The sequence below is a fragment of the Numenius arquata genome, chromosome 1, assembly GCF_964106895.1.
Source record: "Numenius arquata chromosome 1, bNumArq3.hap1.1, whole genome shotgun sequence".
Lineage (NCBI taxonomy): Eukaryota > Metazoa > Chordata > Aves > Charadriiformes > Scolopacidae > Numenius > Numenius arquata.
In genome coordinates, this window is record NC_133576.1 from 44,987,607 (window position 1) to 45,009,578 (window position 21,972).

At 39.5% G+C, this 21,972-nt stretch overlaps 1 protein-coding gene across 1 annotated transcript in view; it reads right to left on the reverse strand.

Annotated features, from left to right (window-relative positions):
* The window catches only part of HSF2BP (heat shock transcription factor 2 binding protein), a 34,425-nt gene that overhangs the window by 6,720 nt on the left and 5,733 nt on the right, over positions 1-21,972 (reverse strand). The window contains exons 3-7 of the mRNA XM_074156887.1: positions 20,347-20,450; positions 16,097-16,246; positions 11,480-11,618; positions 9,251-9,368; positions 2,115-2,218 (exon numbers count right to left, since the gene is read on the reverse strand). Coding sequence (XP_074012988.1) covers positions 2,115-2,218; positions 9,251-9,368; positions 11,480-11,618; positions 16,097-16,246; positions 20,347-20,450 — 615 coding nt within the window. The remainder of the gene's footprint in view (positions 1-2,114; positions 2,219-9,250; positions 9,369-11,479; positions 11,619-16,096; positions 16,247-20,346; positions 20,451-21,972) is intronic.

A 21,972-nucleotide genomic window follows, 5' to 3' on the forward strand; every position in this document is an offset into this window, starting at 1 on the left:
GGGCCTCTCTTAGAGGGAATGCTGATAAAAGCTTACAGAACTGTGGAAAGCTGAATCATCTCATAAGCCTTAATCAAAACACTCTTTGAAGAAGCTTCCTGCAGGAAGGCAGCATATACAGGATACCCTGCCAGCAGAGTGTAGTGCTCTATTCTGTTGCATGGAAAAAACTGTTAAGACCTTATGCTGTAGCAGCTCCAGGTGTTTATAAGCTGAATCATGGCTAGCAGAAGCTGAAGATGCTAGCCACAGAAACAGGAGAGCAAGAGTGGAAGGAAGCTACTGAGTTTTGCAAGTTGAAACATTTAGAAACAGACTAAATGTAGAGAAAACTACAGAGATCTCATACAAAATGTTGGGAACAAGAACAGGTCTTGGATCTGATCTCTCATCTGATATACAAACTAGTCAGCCCTCTCCCTTGACAGTAAGAATTCCTCTGAAGTCAGAAAACTGAACCAGCAGATATGGTTTATCTCAGAATCTTCCTCCTCTGCTGTAACTGGAGGACTTAACAAAAAGTGAAGGAATTAGCCATGCCTGTCCTTCCTTCTACAACCCAGCCATACACAATTAACACTTTCAAAATGCAAAATGAGAAATTTCCATTTCTTATTTCCATTAGCACCTGCAAATCAATTATAACTGTGCCCCATTTCATCCTCTTATATGACTGAGGAGCCTTCTTCAAACAACAGACTGCATCAAACAATTAGCCTCTTTGTTTTAACACAACATTTAGAAGGGCACATTCGGGAACTCATAGTTAGGGCTTTGAGCATGTTTTGGTATTTTTTAATTTTTTTTTTTTGGCTAGAACAACAGCTCATGTATATATGAGTCAAATATAAAGTAAAAGGAAAGTCTGGACTAACATATGTTAAATTTCGAAGCATGGCAGAACAAAGGACCATGTATTCAGAGTTGTCTGAGAATACAATTTTTCTCAAACTATATCAAAAGAACTACAAAACTGGTGTTTTCCAACAGTCTTACTAGGATTACTTAATTTTCTGGGATCTCAGAAGAGAGAGCCTAAGGCATTGCAAAGCAGGAAATTATTTGGTAAAAAGCATGAGTACCTACATTTTCTGTAAAATAGCTGAGGGAACTATGAGCCATACAAGTAGCTTCCAGTTTCCCAGCCCAAATCAAAGCTTTTCTAAAACTTCACTATAGAATTAATTCCTTGAAAAAAGCAGATGCAACCTCCCTCACTTCAGCTGCTGTTAGCATTTACTAATTGTGTTTTAGCAGGGTTTCGCATAGCAGCACAGAGTGCCGGGATGACTAACCTCTCCAGTCCTATGAACTGCATGCCAAAATCTTCTCAATGACAAGCCACAAAAACTTGAGAAAGCCAAGACAGAGCAACCCTAGGAGCAGTTCACAGGCAGGACAGTTTCACGGCTCTGTCCTTACTGCTGCCCTCACTGTTCCCTACAAGCTGTGCACACAGCTGCCAGCCAAGTCCAACACACACTGGCAACGTCAATCTCTGCTGGCTCCTACGCAGGGATTTGAAGCCTCCAAAAGAGCAGTGCCTTGATGTCACTCGTGTACCTAACAGTGGCAACAAAAGTCCTTGATGTCCTTGAAGTCCTGCACTGGCCCAAAGGCAAAGCTGGGAATAGTACTCAAGCCCTGCAAGCCCAAATCCTATTAGGGCACAAGGCTTCTCTTCAGCTGTAGAAGGGGTCACTTTGGTCATGGGTCAGTGTAGTTACAGAGGTTGGCTTCTTTCCCCAAAATGCGTCAGAACAGTGTTCCATCTTCTTTTGTTAAACAGTAGTTTCCCCTCAGGGTTTATTTTAAAGTTGGCACGTGAAAATACAGGTGGCTCCTTTTAATCCACTTCATGAAAGTTCTCCATTCCCTATTTTTAATTCTACCATCCATAAATTTTATACTAATGGAATATTACATACAGTGCCAAAAATGTTGTGGGAAATGCACATCTCCTCCCTCTAGCTATTTGTCCTTTTTGTTTACTTTCAATCTGACAAAAGCTGTACATACTCAGGTTACAGATATATATTTGCATAATTTGCAACACCTATTGCCAATCTACAATCCCCAAAGTCACAATTTACAAGGTTCTTAGAGCAACTTACCATTCAATAGCCACCAAAGTAAAGGAAAAAACCCTGGATTTTCACTGATGTACTTCAAGCCTTTCAAGTTGATACTCACGTTGTAAAGTGACATTAGCATTAGCCTAGAATTGAAATAAAAAAAGATCACAGAATGGTTTAGGTTGGAAGGCCCCTTAAAGATCACCTTGTTCCAACCCCCCCTGCCATGGGCAGGGACACCTCCCACTAGAGCAGGTTGCTCAAAGCCCCGTCCAGCCTGGCCTTGAACATTTCCAGGGATGGGGCATCCACAGCTTCTCTGGGCAATCTGTTCCAGTGCCTCACCACCCTCACAGGAAATAATTTCTTCCTAATATCTAATCTAAATCTCCCCTCTTTCAGTTTAAAACCATTACCCCTTGTCCTGTCACTCCATTCCCTGACAAGGAGTCCCTCCCCATCTCTCCTGTAGGCCCCCATTAGGTATGGGAAGGCCGCTAATACGGTAGATGATATCATAGAGGATATGATCTCCTTTGATTTCTTTGCATGTTTTAGCACCTTTTGCTATTTATGCCAAGCATGTACTGATACAGAAGCCTATTCTAATAATTCATATTTGGATAAAAGAGACAAGTCTCAAATTATATATAAGCAATGTTGTGCAAAACCTTGTTTCTACTGCTAAATCACGTATTTCAAATATGTGAAATATACCTGAAAAATATCCCATGTGAGAGTAAGAAAGTCTCATCAAACTCCATGAGATTCATTACATGAGATGTGCAAAACCAGGACTTGGCTTTACGTGACCACACAACCCATAAAATCGAGCTTTCATGGTGACAATCCCCCACTGGGCAGACGATCATCTCAACTAAGCTGTTTGCCCTGACAAATAATAGGGCTGCTTGGAAACACAGAAAGCAAGACTTGTATTCCGAGTACTAGACATGCCAAAGGAAGTCTCTGCTCCATCGGTTGTGCAACACCAGACTTTCTGTACAGCTGACCCTCCAGTCAGCTGAAACACAGACACATTGCCTGTGCCATCTTCTTTCGTGTATCCTCCTGTTCCGCCTGCAAACGGGAACACACGCAACATACAGCCAGCGTACAGTAAACACTAATACAGTCTCTCTCCGCTGGCAGGGGAACTTATTACAGAAGCATTTGGAAGAAGGGGACAGGCCTGAAGAAGGGAAAAGGAAAGTATTAGTAGTCCCAGCTCAGCTTACACACTCCCTCTTAAGCTAGACTTGTCCCTTCTGCCGTGGGTGCAAGGCAGAGAACCAGCCTGCTCTGCCTGCTCTCCAGCCCCCCGCAGTCAGGCAGGGCCATGCCACCTGGGCTATCGAGTGAGACCCTGCTGTGGGAAAAAATGACTGCTTGTCTCCTAAAATAACGTCATGGACTTTCCTATTTACTCCGCCTTCAGGAACCCAGATTGATTATGTTCAATGTACATGTGGAATTATTTTTTTTTTTAAGTCAGTAATACTGGAATTCAATTTGGCTGCAATCTGTGCTCTTGTCTTAGCATAGGTCAACACCAGCATCACATAGACCAAATGACAGTCTCACCCACACCTCTTCAAAACTGTTCAAAACAAAATTTGTGCCCACTCAAAGCCATATTTTATTTTATTTTTCCGGAAGTTGATTTCTTTAGGTCTTTTATTATGGTCGTCGATGTTGAAGGAGGACAGAACCTATATCCTGTCTTCCAGGTAACAGAGAGGGTTTATGACCTGGCAGCTAGAAAACACTTCCTTAATTGACATTGAAAAAAAACTAAGGTGACATCTCTGACAAACCAAAACCAAGACTCTCCCTTGCATGTCAGCGTGTAAACAACAAAATAAAATACACATACTAAGTATACGTTCATCTCAGCCACATTTTCAGAAGCTTCCAAACCCAGGATTTCCTCATTTATCGACCTCCTAAAATAAAGTTCATTAGTCATTTTGGGGCTGCATACATCACAGGTTATAAATTAAACCAATGTCTCAACTTTCCTAGAGAGAAAACCAGGTAGGTTGAAGAAGGCTATACATTTGAAAAGGGACTATTCTAGCCTGCCCATCCCAGCAGCTTCTCCCATGGTGGCTCACACTGAAGTCACTGCGAACATGAAAAGCTTCACTATAATCAGTACCTTGCAAAATCTGATTCCCCACCAGGGCAAGTGGGTTTAACTAGAGGTAACTCCTCAGCCTTAGCCATGACAGAGCTGAGGTCATGTTGTAAGGTACGGGAAACGGCAGCTTTTGCCTAGTGCCTGGGTCAAAATTTACTTTTAGCTGCTTTTGACTGTCAGACAAGTATGGTAACTTGGGGCTCAAAACGAGTCTCCCTTCCAAAGCTATCCAGAGCATTTTGTTGGGATTAAATCTTCTGCAGTCTCTGCTGAACCAAGTTCTGCTTTCAAGCATTTGATGTTACACCATCTTCCACGTTGCTGATACAAGTTTTTATGAGTTTAGTGGATAAAACTCTTTTTCAGCTCAGCAGAGTCTCAGTGGGCTTAGCGCAAATTATTTCAATTTCCATCTAACTTGCAGTAGGAATGGGACCTGATGCTCAAAAGCAGAAAACATCCAGAAAAAAAAGCCCCACGGACATTAGCAAGACAAACAAATGCTCTGCCTCTTAGAAAATCAGATCACTGCTGTACTATGAACTTCAACCCAAGAGATCCCTGATGTGCCTGGAAAAAGACCCATACCATACTCCAGAGTCAAAAGTTGTCTTACAAACAAATTCTTTCACCCTTCTAGTAATCTTCTCCTATCCTGGCTTTTATGCAGATCATCTTTACAGCTGTGGAGCAGCTGCAGGGAGAGGGCATCAGTGCACTTTATGATGTGCTGTGATGGATGCTATTACTTTTTATTTTATTTCTTTCCAAAGATGGTAACATGCAAGTCAATTCTCTGGACAACGAAATGGGAAGATGAATGAGCAGGGCTCCTGTAACATTTATGGAACACGTCATCATACCGACTCACAGTAGGGTGCTGGGTTTCATACGAAACAACTACATAGAAACAGGAGCAGGCTGGAATGTTCTCCTCCATTCTGGGGCCAGCTTGGCAACTGCTACCTTGCATGACTGCGATAAACCTGCATGGCACTGCACTGCCACCATTTCCAAACCAAAGGGAAATAATGTTATTCCAAATGGACTTCACACCTCACATCCTATTCTCAAACGAGTTGTCATGGCTTAAGTTGCAGAACTGAAAGTGCAGCTTGTAAAGCCCACACGCTTCTTTTCGTGCAGCCTCTGCAACTCTTACTTGGCTTCCAGAACCCAAGCCCAAAGCCCCAGCATGAAAACTATCAATAAAACAGTATCTTCTAATGGAAAGTGTTAACATTTCTTGACAACGTCTTCCATCCTTAATCTGTTTGACATTTGCAGTTAGAAATAAAGTAATGTAAAAAGATACTGCTATGTTTGTATTTTTATTTCACCTGTTTGCTTTGTGCAGAAAAAAGGGCCTGGTGATGGTAATCCAGGAAAGTGCTGTGGTTTTGGAGTGTCAGAAGAAGATATAACACACCCCACAAGCCAATGTAGTAGAATGTTATTACTAATTAAACACTCTCAGCTGAGTACAACATCAAAGCATTTCCAAGCCCTTTATATCACCTTAACCTCTAGTACTTGCACATTCTAGTAATTTTTTTTGCAATAATTATTGCGGAAATGCTTATTGAAGCAAACCTGACACACACAATTACTTAACAAACAACACTTTCTGGGTTTTTTTAATGTGGAGGGCTTTTTAATTAAGCACTTCATAGTCTTCCTATTTAGGCAAGTCAAATTTAATTAACATCTTATACTACTGTATCTGTCAAGGCTTTCTTTAAAATCTAGAACTAAAAGCACAGCTAAAGCCCCTTCTTGTCTGCTTAATACATGAGATTAGTACATAAAATGTGCTAATATCTACTAAAGTATGTATTTTTACTGGCTACTTTCAACTGCAACATAAGCAAAGTTGAAGATTCCTAACAATTTAATTATAGCTATGAACAATTGTGTAAATGTTTATTGACTGCCTAACAATTACAAATGTTGAACAAACCCTATACCAACAAGAACAAACCCTCAAGTCTTTCACACCACTGCTATTTCAGAAAGGCAGACACCCATGAGATTTCAGTACCAGCACTCACTTAGAATGCCTTGGATATACTTATTACATACTCAGGGACTACAATGGATATTGTAGCAGTGCTGGAATAAATGACAGCTTTTCCCTGTAAAATTTGTATTTATATACCAGTACAAGTAAAACACAGGATTGCTGGAACTAGAAGATGAAAAAGAACTCCTCACTTTATCAGCTTACTTTGTTTGATACCACTGTGTGTAGAATTAGACCCATAGTTTTCCCTGATCTGTCACACAGTAAAGAAAAATATTTTTGAAAATAAAAGCTACAAAAGAATTGTAAAACCTCAAAACTGAGCAAAGGACAAACATATCCTCAAAAATAGTAAGCCAAATTTTTTATTTAGCTGCTTAAATTTTAAGTTGATGATGTCCTTCCATGTAATACCATTGTGATGTTTTGAGAAAAAACACATTTGATTTCCAAAATAAGGTACATTTTCATCCATGAGGTACAGTTTTAAAAATGTGTCTGTATGCATGTATGTAAGTGTGCGTGTAAACGTTATTTACAATGACTCCAGAGTCCGTCTATACATAACTTTGAAATTTCACTACAATTTCTGTTAACTATCATATCCTTATCTCACAATTGTCTTTCATTTTGTACTGCCTTATGTTCCTTACAGTAGGGAGAAAAGGGAGTTCTTCTGATACATCTGCTTATGAAAACATTGATTATTTAAGATTAACAAGCAGCTAAAAAACCTTACACGCAAAGGATAATTTTTTGAAAAACAAACAAACCAACCCACCCCTAAACTCCTCCTTTGCTGGGCTGGGAGAGTGGGAAATCCCCAAAAAGGACAGGAAAGAGATCCAGTGTTAGTAACAGGTTTTAAGAACTGAATAGTGACAAGACACGTAGGGAGCTCATAGATAAAAAGGAAACCCGACCACGGACATGAAAGACAAACACAGGGGAAACATTTTGCACTACAACATTTGAGCAAATTAGGATCCCTCGTTCCATGACAAGGCCATGAAGAAATCTCTGTTCTGGCATTTGCTCTACTGTCATAATACAGCAATTGCTTTATCAAGTGGAAAGTTCAAAATAAGAAAAAAAAAATGTTGGTTCTGTGCAACATCAGAAAACATTATCACTGCACTGAATTCAAGCTATTGTAACATATACTTAACATTTCTCACTTATCAAATACCTTGTGCAACCTCTTTTTTTTAGGCTTCACTCAATTTGTTAGCCTAAGAGGCTGGTCCCTGAATCCCTAGCCACTTCATGGGATTGTTTTATGTATATTTTATCAGTATTGCTGTATGGCAGCCAAGTTTATATCACCATGTGTAATTCTTCTGCAAAGCAGTCAGATTTTCAAATATAAGTAAAAAAAACCACCCAAAACATCAATTCAAAAGAAAGGTCTCAAATCCAATTACACAGTCTAATTACATTAATGCAATCTGACATGATCAAAAAAATAATCTATCTGGACCCATAGACACACATTCGCTTGAAGTTCAGAGTGTGTGTTCAGGAACACTTTCCTCTCCCTCCTTCTCTCAAAATAAAGTGCTCTCTTGTTCTTTTTCTTTTTTTCTGTACAGATTTTTAAACAGTATAGGTCCTCTTTTCCTGTTTGGGGTTGTGGTTTTTTTTTTGTTATATACATGAAGGCAAAAATTATCCTTTCATTCTTAAGCTAAGATTCTCATAAAAATCTTTTAGTTGGGGCTTTACAAAAAAACACCCCACTGTTTGCAAGAGTTAACTACCCTGTTTTTCAGTGCTGACCTTCAACACCAACACTTGGGAAACGCAGTAAATGATTGACATCAAAAGCATCGAACAACTACCAGCAGCACAGGCTACTCAGCTTGCCCCTCGCCACCCAACGGGGAAAGGCAAGCATCTTCAGAGGGCAACTTGCTCCCCCTGACACAGGCTGAGAGCGCAATCATCAGACAGCATCATCTCCTTCCACGGGCTGTGGGAAGGAGCCCAGACAGTTAGCAGATACTTGACATCTTGCTTTCTGATAGCTGAGGTTAGGCGAGATAAAACCTATCCAGAGTTAAGACGGAGCCTGATTTCATGCCTATCACGTACAACCTGCCTAAAAGTGTGCATGGACACAGTTAAGTTATGGTAGCTGACAGGGTTGCTGTTTGTCAGCTGAGCTGTGACAGCCAGCTTGGGTATGAATTCTTTTTGTGTGTGTGTGTGTCCCATTTATGAAAAAAACAAAACAAAAACCCACCGCACTGGTTTAAGCCATTTTCATGAACAAACTAACCAGATGTATGGGGGCAAGTGCCCACAGCTTAGCAGATGAGCAAGTACTCATTAAGCCACAGTAATTTCCTTGGTCAAGGCCATATATCCTCAGCTTGTAACAGCTCTGAGAAAAAGGCAAAGACAATAGTTTATTTAATCTCTTGATCAGCTAGAAAGCACAACTCTTCCAGCATCTGAACTATGTAACATGGCCTTTTCTTTACAATGCCGTATCACAAGGTCCCTTTATAGGCATTACCTTTTACAAATACAAGCACATGGTGCTTCTGGCTACTAAGTAGCATAAACTAATTTAATTTTTGCTCTTAGCTCACTTTCTTCACTAAGCAGACCTAGTATTTTACAGTCTTCATACTGGAAGGGAATAAATAGGAGTCCACATTTCCCACATCCTCTGTTTTAAAACTTGACCTCACACCTTCCTTATCTGACCCTCAACTCACAAGCCCCTCCTAAAGTAGAAGAGTGCATCCCTGCTCATCTCTACAAGTATTATGGTGCTTGAGAGACTTCCAAAGACACAGAACCTGGATAAAGCCAGCCTTGTAGCCAAGCTCAATATATCTGCAAGGAATGCTACTGTGAAATACATTTCCAAAAATTATGTTTCCTCTCCAGAACAGGAAATAATGGGAGAGTGTGAAAACTACTGTCATCACTGTGACCTACATTACAAGACAGTGCATTTCATTTAAAAGGAAAAAAAAAAAAAAAAAGTCATCATACACTTTAAATTTGGTACAGAGTCCTGGCTTCATGTCTCCCAGGAGGTGCATCATTGTGTCCAGTAGTTCACGACTTGAACTAATCAAGAACTCACGGCCACATGCCAGAGCAGCCACATCTGTGAGAGAACACAAAACATCAAAATAAAAATCATGTTTGAAACAAAAGTTTATGCTAATTATCAGGACCACTAAAAAGATATGTCAGCTGTGAAGAATGAATTATGGCATCTATATAAACTTCAAAATATATTCATCTACAGAGCAAATACTGAAGCAGCAAATTATACTGGTCAAACTCCTTCATAATTCTACTTTGGTAATTAAAATGTTTATTCAGTGGCCAGTGTCCTAATATTAACACAGTGAATTACGAAACAAAAGGTTGGATTCATCCACAAATAACGTGGGACTGAAGCAAAGCTGACTATTATAGGTCCCACTTCAAAGAAAAGAGATTGCAGATTGTTTTACAATTACTCAATCCAATATACCTGGCACATTACACAACCAAAACTCTTGCGGACATCTGCTCAAAGGCTCTTTTCCTACCTTTCTGCAAGCACTGCATTACTCATGCACAAACCAAAAGGCAAAGATTTCTAAAGACTGCTGCTCGAAAGCAGACTTTCCTTCAGTATTTTCCCTTATTTATCCTCATGTGCAAGGGGTATCTTCCATCAAACCGAGCTTCTTCATACGCTGCGTCTGGCCAAGCCTCCTCCAAATGCGTGAAGTGCGGTGTATGTAGCTAGTGAGAGAACCTGGTTCCCTGGCCTCCCGTTCAGGGCAAGTTTGGGAATCTGCTGCACAATACAGTTCTTCCACTTCCATGCAGCCTCAGGTTCTCTCTCCTATGCACGTACACCATGATGCCTTTTTTAACCTCAGAATAAGGAGAAGTACTAGCCTGGACACAGCTTATAATTAAAGACTGTTATTGCAGTGTTTGTACACACTGGAATGGGTTAAGACTGCACTGAGAACTACTGTTCTGGTCTTTTCTAACTTCTGAATACTTGGCACTTCATGACCACCTCCACAGTGTTCTTTTAATAACGCTTTCTAGTGGAATACTACTTTACAGCATAACTAGGAGGATTACACTGGTACCTTCTACATCAACCATCTGACTCTAACCTTTATCACATGAGTTTCAGCAACCTCCCAAATTACAGAGACAAAGAGAGAAATCTCGGTAATAGTGACTCCACTCGAAAAATTTGTATCAGTTTCAGTGAAGCAAGATTTTGTTCCATCATCCTGATTCCTCCACAGGCAGAACCCCAACACCCTTCACCCTCCACCTTTAAACATTCTCTTTGTCCAAACTTTCCTTTTGCTATGCTTTTTTCGTTGTTTGTTTTTTTTTTTAAATGAAGCAACTGGAGAACTGGATTCCGCCTTAGTACAGTGGCATAATGCATCACATACTGTTTTGTATTACCGTGTTTAATGGTACCACAACACCTAAAAATCACACATTCAAAAAGGCTGTTAATGCCAAATTCTCTTATTTGTAGGTTTCATCCATTTTGCACCATGTCATTAGCACCATTTTGACAGTTGTACAGTTTCACAAACATGCAAATGACATATCAACCCCATTTCTCACAGCCTTCCAAGCCAGAGGCAGTCATACTAAGCTAGAGCTGTGGCTTTCTACTTATTTTTTGACCCTAATAAGAAACATTTAGTATGGAAGACAGGTTTATTGCCTTTTCTTTCCCTTAGAACTATGGACAGTGCAGGTGGGGTCCATCTGGCAGCAACAACATTCCTAAGCAGTTTAAAAATTCTGAACACACACACACACACACACACCTTAAGATGGGGCTGATCTACTCACATCATCCCTAATTCATACATCTTGAAGATGTTAGCTTTATTGGAAATTCAGAAAGTAAATTGCTTGACATTTACAAACTAAGGTGAGCATACAAGACTAGTAGAATGGTCCTTGTTTTACTTCAGATTGAACACGTTAGGGAATTTCAGAACTCAATGGCTCTCACCTGTCTAATCCTTAACTGGGTCACAGACATCACAAAATCTGCTATAACTTCAGAAGACTAGGAAGTCACCCTAAATATTGACTAGGAAGTCAATATTTAGTCAACATTGACTAAATACCTGACTTTGAAAACCTGTATTTACGCGGCACGTATAAGGCAATATAGAAATTCCCAGTACATGTGGAATGCTATTCTGAGAGATAACATTAACTTACTTGTTACAATCCCTGCCAAAGCTAATACAAACTGGTTTTCATCAGAATCCAAATCCTGCTGTTTCATGTCTTCACTTAATGACTTCACAAAGCTCTCCATGGTCTGTGCAGTGATTGTGAAAAACTTCACTGCTTTACTCTGCAAGCACGGAGGAGAAAAAAAGATTATACACACTACATACAAACTATGATTATTAGATGCTACAGCAAAACTGGACCATCTTCAAAACCACTAAAACATCCAGTTACTTCAAAAAACAACAGAAAATAGCAGGTATGCGCTAAATGACACATTTGATCCCCTAATATTTGAAACCATTACCTCAGAATAAAATGGGAAACTACTCAATGCTACATTCATTTATAAAAATAAACCATTACATATTTATCTCCTAAACCCACAATAATATATATCAAACAGTAGAATTAAAGCTTATTTTCAAAAGTGAGGATATCATCTCTTTGCTTCGCAATAGCTGCACCAGGTGTTTCCCGTTTACCTGGGCTACTACAGCAGCTTTTGTGAAAACCCTACCCAGCTGAAGACTGGAGAGCAGCCTGATGTAGTGACTTGCCATGGATTTCCTAAGAAAATCAATGAAATACCCAGAAAAAAAGCAAAATTCAATTGGATCCTAACAGGATTCATTAATTGCTCAGTACAGGATGAAGAACAATGGGCTAGGTAGAAGCTCTTTAGAAAAGGAAATGGAGGTCTCCCCTGGGTCACGGGTTGAATTTACATCAGCAATGTCACATGAGAAAGGCAATCATCACGCCAGAGCATATAAACAGGAGTACAGCCTGTAATTATGTTATGCAGTCTTCTCCCCTCAGCTGGAATACTCCTCCATTTTAGGGTATCTTGGTTGAGCAAGCAGCCACCTCAAAAGTACACAGCTCAGGGCAGGTCAAAGAGCCTGGTCAGAGGTGTAGAGAGAGCTCACAAAGAAGAATGGAGAGAAACATTTCTGTTTATTAGTAATTCTGACCTGTAAAACATTGCGTGAAATAGCATTCCAACACAGGATGCTGGTTTTCATAACAGAAATAGCCTAGCAGAAAGCCCATAATCCCAGGTTTCCCAGTGCCTTTAATAATTTTGCCAGTTGTTTTATGAAGCAGCTGAAACTTTTAGTCATTCCTGGCAGCGACCCAATGGGACAGCCCAAAAAATGCTAGAACTTTTTTTGCAAAGTGACTGAAAATTTTAGTATTTTGTTTAAACTACTGCTTTCACAATATGTGCAAAGCTACTGCTAATATTTGTGTATTCCTCCACTGCTGCACACTCACCACATCAAAGATGTACAGTTCCTGTCAGGTGACTCCAGCAACCGGAGTATCTTCACAAATGATACCGTGGTCCCAGAATAACAGGAATGAAGGGATCGTGGGGAAAGAGAATGGAAAAACGTGCACTTCTGCACATGCTGGATGTACTTTTTATACTTACACAGACGTCACACCTCCAAGATGGCAATTTTAACTTAAGCAGTGACTATACTTCAAGAAGCAGAGGGCGTGAGAGGAAATTAAGAGAGCCTACTACAGCAGACTAGTATAAGCTATTACGAAAATAGGCATTCACAAGGGAACATAATAGAGTACTAATCGAACCAAGTAGTTGGTATGTTGCACAGAAAACATGCAAAATCTTCTATTTGCCAGTCTCTTGGCGTGCTGCTGGTGTCCCCTCTGCTGAACCTTCTTTCCAAATAGCCATTAATTAATAGCGGTGAGGTCTGAGGAGCTGCAGCAGAGACCAATTGGGTTTATAAATAGCAAACATTACGTACTCAGTGCAGTCTCTTAGCTTGACAGTATTTTCATGGGACTGAAGAATGTCTTACCCACTGACACTGAGATAAGGACAGCTCTGAGAGCAGCCATTAAGGTGCTTGAGCTCAGATGGTGCAATGAACCCTTTGCTGTCCAAGTAACTCCTATGTGAAAACATCAGTTAATGTGCAAAATTGTTGCTATAAAATATAAAGCTGCTTGTCACCATAGCAGATAACTGAAGCAGCAGACCACCTTGTAGGATCCAAAATGTCTCAAGTTGAAGCAAGCCTGGATGCTGTTCAGAAATCAAACCTTCAGTTTGCATTTCCACGCGAGAGCCCTGTCATGTGGATATCTGGCTGAAGTTGTTTGAAAGGCATCTAAAACAATCTGATGGGAATTAATTTACTTCTTTTTTTGGCACATGCAGGTAGGCATCCTTGCAAACTCTCCCTCATGCTGCTTCTCTGGATGTCTCTTCAAGTGCTCTCTAGAAACACTATGCACGGGCAGAAACAGTAGACATCTCTCCCCCATTGCCTTGAAAACTACTTGTGTTACATTTCAAATTTGCTGCTTGAATTTTGACTTTCCCAGCCCATACGGACACAAATTATATTGGTCCCAAACATCATTTCAGTCGATCTGCATTATAGGACTGTATGAAACACCTATTTCCATACCTGTGCAAAGACTGAAAAAAGCTTGAGTGCTGCTCTCTAAGGCATGAAATGATTTTGAATTGATGCCACCCTCCCCATATGCTTAAATATGAGCAAGTTTCAAAGTCCATAACACCTTCTCAGGGGAGGGAGGAAGATGTTGTGTGACTTGTCCAAAAATAACCCAAACCAAAAAACTGCATATGACAAATCTCCTTCATCTTTTAATAACCTGACTCATTGCCAGTTGTAATCTGTGGTTGACGCAATGCCACACAATCCGTTCATGTTTTTCCTAGTAGTCTTGTTGCAAACCCAGGCATCTTTCTTACCATGTTATGTACACCATCACAAGAAAACAATGATCAAAAATGTTGCTATGACCTTCACCAGAAGTATAACAGTTCAATGGGCTCTAATGATTGCTGGGAATGACTACAGAAGAAGTATTCTGGCCTTCTAGTACCTAAAAGGAGCCTACAGGCTCCTGGGGAGGGACTCTTTATCAGGGAGTGGAGTGATAGGACAAGGGATGATGGTTTTAAACTGAAAGAGGGTAGATTTAGATTAGGTATTAGGAAGAAGTTCTTTACTGTGAAGATGGTGAGACACTGGAACAGGCTGCCCAGAAAAGTTGTGGATGCCCCATCCCTGGAGGTGTTCAAGGACAGGTTGGATGGGGCTTTGAGCAACCTGGTCTAGTGGGAGGTGTCCCTGCCCAGCGCAGGGGGATTGAAAGGTTAGAACTAGATGATTTTTAAGGTCCCTTCGAACTCTAACTATTCTACAATTCTATTTTGCATTTCAAACAAACCTAGGAAGAGAAGTATTGCATCTTCACAATTGGGCTATTTACCCTTATAGAAATCATCAGGTAACAGTTTTGGATTTACCTAATTCTACTTAATTTTTATACTTAAGACTGCTTTCAACAAGGCTTCTATTAATTTTACTCTCATCTTATAGAAATAAGGTCATTTCCATCACTGCTAGTGTTTTCTTTGTGGGAAACATACCATTTCAATACCATTTCACAAGTCAAATAACAACGGCTACTCACTAAATATTGTCGAGTCTTACAGCTATAAAATGTTCTGAAAATAGGGAATGTAATTTTATACTAGTTTTGTTGCTATATGGGGGCTCTGTAGTATCCACCTGCCTTTTTTTTTTTTTAAACTGCTTTATACAGTGTTTTTGCGGACTTTTTTTCTTAGTAGTTGTTGCTGCTTGGATCTTGAATCATCAGAAATTATCACCAAAATGTATCACTGTACAGCTTTCTAATATCCAATATAAAATTACAATTGTATTTTGGTGCACCCAAACTGAAAAACCTCTTACAAACACACTAGTTTCCACTTATTATAATAAACTAATCCCATTAACTCAGCTGTTCATCACGCTGCTGAAAAATCAAGTCAGATGAAACTGTGGCATCAGTTCACTCAGATTGAATACAACAATTTTTTCCTCATGTTGGCTGTGACAAGACTGAAAATCATATTTTCATCAGGCCTGCTCCTCTGATCCCTCCTAATTCCATCAGCTGCACTCGGCAGTGAAACTGTGTTAGTTGTAATATTACTATTGTCTTTAACTGTTCCTGTGATGGCTTTTTCAAATAAGCTACCTGCCCACGTTTAACGCTGAAGATTTAGTAAGATTCACTAGACTCAAAGCAGCTAGGCTCTCTAAATTTCCAAGACTCATGCAAGAATTAAGGCAGCACAAAGATTTAAAGAAGTTGAGAACTGATGGATGTCTTCCTTCCATGGAAACAGCTCCTCCAAGCTCTCTACAGGCATGGGAACTGCTCCATGTGCCAAAGAATTATTTTCTTCTTCTGTTACCTTGCAAAGATACTTAAATTCTTCTAGCTGTAGCCTTGCTTCCAGTTTAACTGTGTGTGGTGGAAAACAGACAATCCTTGTTGGTTATCAATTAATCACTGCATTTATTCCCAGACTGGTTCATAACACTTTATAGTTCTAACACTTCTTAAATGAGAATGGATGGTTCCCAAAGAATATACAATTCAGAAAACATTTTCACAGTCCAATTAGTTTTCTGAAATAAATCCTTACATTAAAGTGTTTTACTGATCAAGGTCCTCATTTTAAGGGCCTAACAGCGTTACCACCAATAAGTATTCACCTGCCATACTTACTCCTCCTAGAAGGGTTTTAACAGCTTCCTCATTGCTAGATACACCCCACAACAACGTGCACACCGCTGCACCCATTTCTGTGCAATACTCTGCTTGCTGCAGGAGCTGCTGTTTGGCCTCATTCAGCTGCTGGCGGAGGTCTAGTTTCTCCTGAAATAGCATAAGGAAATTTTGGTTGCACCTCATGTCAGCCAAATCACGTTTCTAGGCTAAGGGACACAACAAGAAACAACATCATGGCCATATATGAAATGGGGAGAAGGGAATAGAGGGGGTGGGGTGGCAAACTCACAGCAGTTGCAGACACATACCTTCCCTCCTGAGCTATATCTAAGTAGTAAGTACATCGTGGAGGCTGACAGTAACCAGAAGCCTGTCCACAAGGTCAGACCAAGTGACCCACTGAGACTGAGCGGCACCTAGAGAAGTCTGATAAGAGACGCTACTCCTCCTAAGCAAATAGCTACACATCTCTTCGAGAGAGAAGGGATTTCAGCATCAGAAGTCAGCCTTTCCAGACACCTTACAAAAGATACTGGAAACATCTTTTAGGAAGGGAGGGTTGTTTTGTTTTCCAAAACAGACTTCTGCCTTAGCCAATGTGGTAGTGTTGCTGGATATCTAAGATAAATACTGTTGTCTCTTCTAACTTTTTTCCATTGGCATATTTTTGACCAGCAGTGGCAAAGTAAGATGGAGTCCCTGGAAAAACACATCTAAGGTTTGAAGTTTGAAGTTCGTACCAAGAAAGCCCATGCACCACCACACATCCATCACCTAAGCAAGCTGCTCAGTGCTCCTTGCCACAAGGCATAAAGAGAGAACAGAGCAGTCCAACACAACCAGGACCCAAGTTCAATTTGGCAGTATTTTTTTCAACTCGCATGGAAAGCTGGCCAGAAGAATACCATGAGATTAGGTATGATACTAGGTCTCACTGGCTTGCTACCAACTGCCACAGAGATAGTGAAGCTGCTGCACTTCTCAGCTATAGAGCTAGTGCGGACAGTGAGATGACGGCAGGGATACCACAGTCTGTGGTCTCTCAGGGTTGATGAGGGCTCCCTGCTAAGTGTGGGGTGGTATTAGACAGCGCTGCAGGGAAAGACACAAGAAAAATGATGCTAACTCAAGTATTAGAAGAGAAAGAGAATCACAGATCACACAGTGTCAAAAGAAGAGAAGGATCTTGCTCTGCCCATTTTGTGGGCATGGGATTTTCAAATTCACCGCAGAAAGCACCCTCCTCAGCCCAACCTCCCCTGCGTCTTCAGCTATCAGGATGAAGTCCAGGGAAATGAGAAGGAATCTTCTACGTCAATTTTGAAAGCAAGTAAACAGAATAGAACTTTCGACCATGTACTCCCATCAAGATTTTAAAATAAGTATCTTGTCATTTTAGGGGCTCACCTCAATGTTTTGTGTTGAGGATTTGGAAGGAACAGAAACATAAACTCATCTGAAAATTTATGTAACATGGTAGTATTATTATGCACTATGAAGCTACTTGTTTGTCATCAATAACCTACCTAGCCTTCTGTATCACACCTGACAGCCTGATTTGCATTGCTTTATCATGCTGCTGATGGAACACACAGGCTAGGATTTGTAAAATTCAAATTAAATTTATCAAGCAGATTTCTGTGCATATTTAGTCTCTGAAGTCTCTTTCACCCTATCGTTTAATATATGCAAAACACTGACACTTGCTACTGATTCCCTAGGCATAGAAGTCTCTTACTACTTAATACTTTGATCATTTTAAAGCACGTTAGCCAAATTTTATCTTTTAAATAACTCACTGCCAGACCTATCAGCTTTTCTGCCACCATGCGTATCAGGCATCTTCCTTGTCTAACACCTGTATTGTCCCTGCTTTTCTTTTCTGCACTGTCCTTGTCTTAGGAAATGTGTCTTTTAATACATTTTATTTGCATTTTGCATTTGGATGCTAATACATAATAGTAAGACATAAAACTCTAATACCAAAGCTAGATTCCCCAGCAAGGATGCAAAGCCAGCACAAGAAATGCCGGAATTTTTAACAGATCAAAAGCAACATCAGAACAAAGGTACGAAGCAAGGAAAACAAAATAGTACATTCAAGAGCCAGGAAAATAAACGGAGCCTGCAAAAGCAAATAACCTAGCTGGAAGCAACACTCCTGAGAGTTCACATCACAAAGCAATCACTACGCTGTGCAACACCACCATCTTCAGGAAAGGGTCAAGGCATGAGAACACAGCAGTGCTTAAGTACATAACTATGAAAAGACAGACAAAGAAGGCATTAGCTAAGAATAATGTGCACTTTAAGTTTTGCTCAGGTTCAGAAAGCATGGCAATTCCCTAATCAGTGAAACAGCACTGCGCAGAAATTTTGAAATGCAAAACATTGACTTATGATCCCCTAAAAGGGCACTGCTCAACCAGAAAACACATTTATTGTGTGTGTATTTCAGTGAATCATTTCCTTTTCCTTCAGAAAATAAGTAAGTAGAAAATAATTTAGAAACTACATGCAAGGATGCCTATAGCAGAACAGCAATCAAATGAAAAACACCACACAAAGTGATTAACAGGAAAAAAAAAAAAATCACACATACACATACCCCATCTTCTTTTATCCCAAAGAGCTAAAGGATTTCACAATGTACATAACCACAATCCACTCAGACAAATACACCTTTGTGGCGTGTAACAGAAGCCATTTAGAAAACCAGTGTATACTGCACAACAGCAAAGATACGAAAAAAAGAGCTTTGAGCAGGAACACCAACAACTACTCTTAGTAAACTATCCATGCTTTAAGTAAAACTTTCATCCAAAAGAAACCACAAACCTAAACCACCTGCCATTTATTTTGTAATATTAATAAGAATAAAGAGTGGGGCCGATTTCGTTAATATCTAACGCAGCACCATTAAATCTTACAGAAATTTCATCCTAGATGTTTGCACAATTAAAGACCTGGGTGCACAGCAAAATTAATGAGTACCTATTGCCAAACTGCAATAGCTATCCCAGAATATACTTATTTTGAAGTAAGGAATATCCAAATAAACAGCTACTCCATAATACTTTACATTCCTATCAAACCCCATTCCAGAATGACTCGTAAACGCAGATATGTCCTAAAACTGTAGCTCTGAACTCTTCATTTATTCCTTTTCAAAAACAAAATAGTTTCTGGGGATTCGCCTGTCTCTGTGCAATCCCAAGGCTGGCAGATGCTAACTCTAGAACCCCAACAAAGTGAGCTTCTGCTCACTACTGAAGATAGCTATCAGCTCCAAGGAAATTAACTTTTGCAGTAAATAATCACAACCAATTCTCACACCTCTGAGAAATTAAGCCACTAGTCTTTATGAGCCTATTTGAACTCCAATGGCTTCACAGAAGACCCACAGTCTGAGAAGTTTAAGGTCTTTGCTAAGAACACCTCAGATTGTTAAGAATCTCTCCTCTCATAATCACTAAATGCAATATTGACAGAGCAAAAGGAGCCCTGTAATTGTTCTTTGACGCACAGCTGTACATGGGAATTGGATCAATAGGTGCACTGAGGAAGACTATTAAAACTAAACAAAGGTACACAGCTTTCAGCAAGCCAAAAGAGAGGCCAGTTTAATTTTGTACATTGCGTTGCTTACATTATCTTCTGTTGTCGTCTTTGAAAATACGTTATAGTTACATTAAATTCAAAGGAACTGATTCCACAAAGGACTTTTTGACGCCAGCCACATCACAATCTTCCTGAATACCCAATGTTTTACTTCAGCACATTAATATAACCAAAATACTAATGGTTTGTTTTTAACTTTACATACACCAAAATGAACCCTGCCAAGAAGCCTGTAACGCAACCCCATACAACTGCTTCTCACACAGTATGGAAGTTAAGAGAGCTATATGCAGTTACACAAGACTTAGGTACGTAAGTGGGAGACTGACTATCAGTTGGTACCTCCATTTGTACACCTTGAATACTTTTTTTGTACTGCATCTTATTATATTTTTTCTAGTTGTAATATCGACCCTTTTGCTCTGGAAATATCAAGGGGAAAACCACATCCATTATGAACTTATAGGTAAGTAATTTACCCATCACCTGACTATATGAACAGAAATGTCAGACTGCTTTTCAGGCTGAGGATGCATTTTGTGACATGAACATGAAAAACTGATCATTACTGCCTTTGTTATTAAAACTCAAGCATACAGATATGAATACTCTGACAGAAAATCTACCTTCTTCTCTCTCATGCAATCTGCCTGGGCTGTATCCAGACGGGCTCTGAAGTGTTCACAATCCATTTTCAGCTGCTCTATTTCCTCCTCCTTTTTCTCCATGCCTGTGACAGAATAAATCAGATAAATGAAGTATTAAGTTATGACCAATGGGCCTGCATTCAAGAAAAAAGAATCCACCAAGGGCAAATATAATGAGGTACTTTAACTATTTGCTTGTATTAGATCACCTCCTAGTGGCTAAACTGGTATGTCGCCAGAATATCGCCACATTTCAACAGCTCTTCTAAGTAACTAAAGGAACATGATGTTTCTGATTTAAAACAGTAAAAGACCAAAAGAATTACATCTAGCTGTTAAATACTGTGTGTCGATAAGATATTATTTTGAAACTGAGCTCCTCAGGGATTTTTAAAAGTTTACTCAATTTCCTACATTTTTTGTTTGTTTGTTTTCATGATGGTTTTCATGCCTGCTATCTTTGAAAGTCAGTGAGTATAGTGAAAATCTAAGAAAAAGAATACCAAGATCAGTCAAAAGTGAGTGTTTCAATATAGAATGGACAAATTATATGAATACTAAGAATGAAATGCAACTACTCCAAACACTTTAAAATAATGCTTATAAAGTATTTTAAGAGTTAACATTATATCAGTGACAAGCAAATTTTAGGAACTCTTCAAAAAATTAAACCCTGATGTTATCAGAAACACATTTCTATTTAGATGCTTTATTTTAGTGAATGGAAATGAAATTAGAAGTATTGTATTGCACAATCATGATGTCTGTTTTTAAAAATTCACTTTGAAGGAAATTTTTAACAATTGTTGTGTATTGTATTTTACTTTAAAAACCACAGTTCTGGATGCTTAGTATTTATACTGAAAAAAAACCCAAAAAAACCAAGAAACACATTTAAGTAATTCCAAAGAGTAATGTCCAAACAACATCTACTGCAATTTTGGTTAGCTTGAAAAAGAAGTTGCACCCCACTTTGAGCACCATACCCTTGATCATAAGAGTATGGTCTACAGCTTAACACGCTTCAGATACTTCCCCTTACACGTGGTCAATAATTTTGAACGTATTTACCAAAAAGCATATCAAATTCAATCAAAAAAAGATAACATCATTGAAAGAAACAGTCCTTATTATCTAAAGAGCTTGGATTCCGGCATTTTATTTAGTAATTCTATATTGTTTGGAAGTAATTTCCTTTCTGTTTTGGTCCTAATTGACAAAAATGTTATCATTTCAAATATATATACATTGCTTTGAGTAGCAGGTATGAAAGAAGATGATGTGGCTACTAACAGCTTTTCTAAAGAGGTGGAAAATATTTCCACTCAGCCCTTGCGTGATTCTAAGCCATCAACACCAAGACTTTTTAACAGAAACCAAAGAGGCCAGTCAAGGGTCCACTCCTAGGAAACAAATACATGCCAGGGCATTCTCTCTGAGCACTCAATTCTTTTTAACCTGCAATCCAAAGGAAAAGAATGGATGAAATGAAAGTGCAGAATGGATTCATTGAGGTTTTTGAGAATAACTCTGGTCAGTGGTAGGAAACTTTCTTTCCTTCCATCAAGTAAAGAAAATTCTGTCCCATGGACCTATTACTACGTA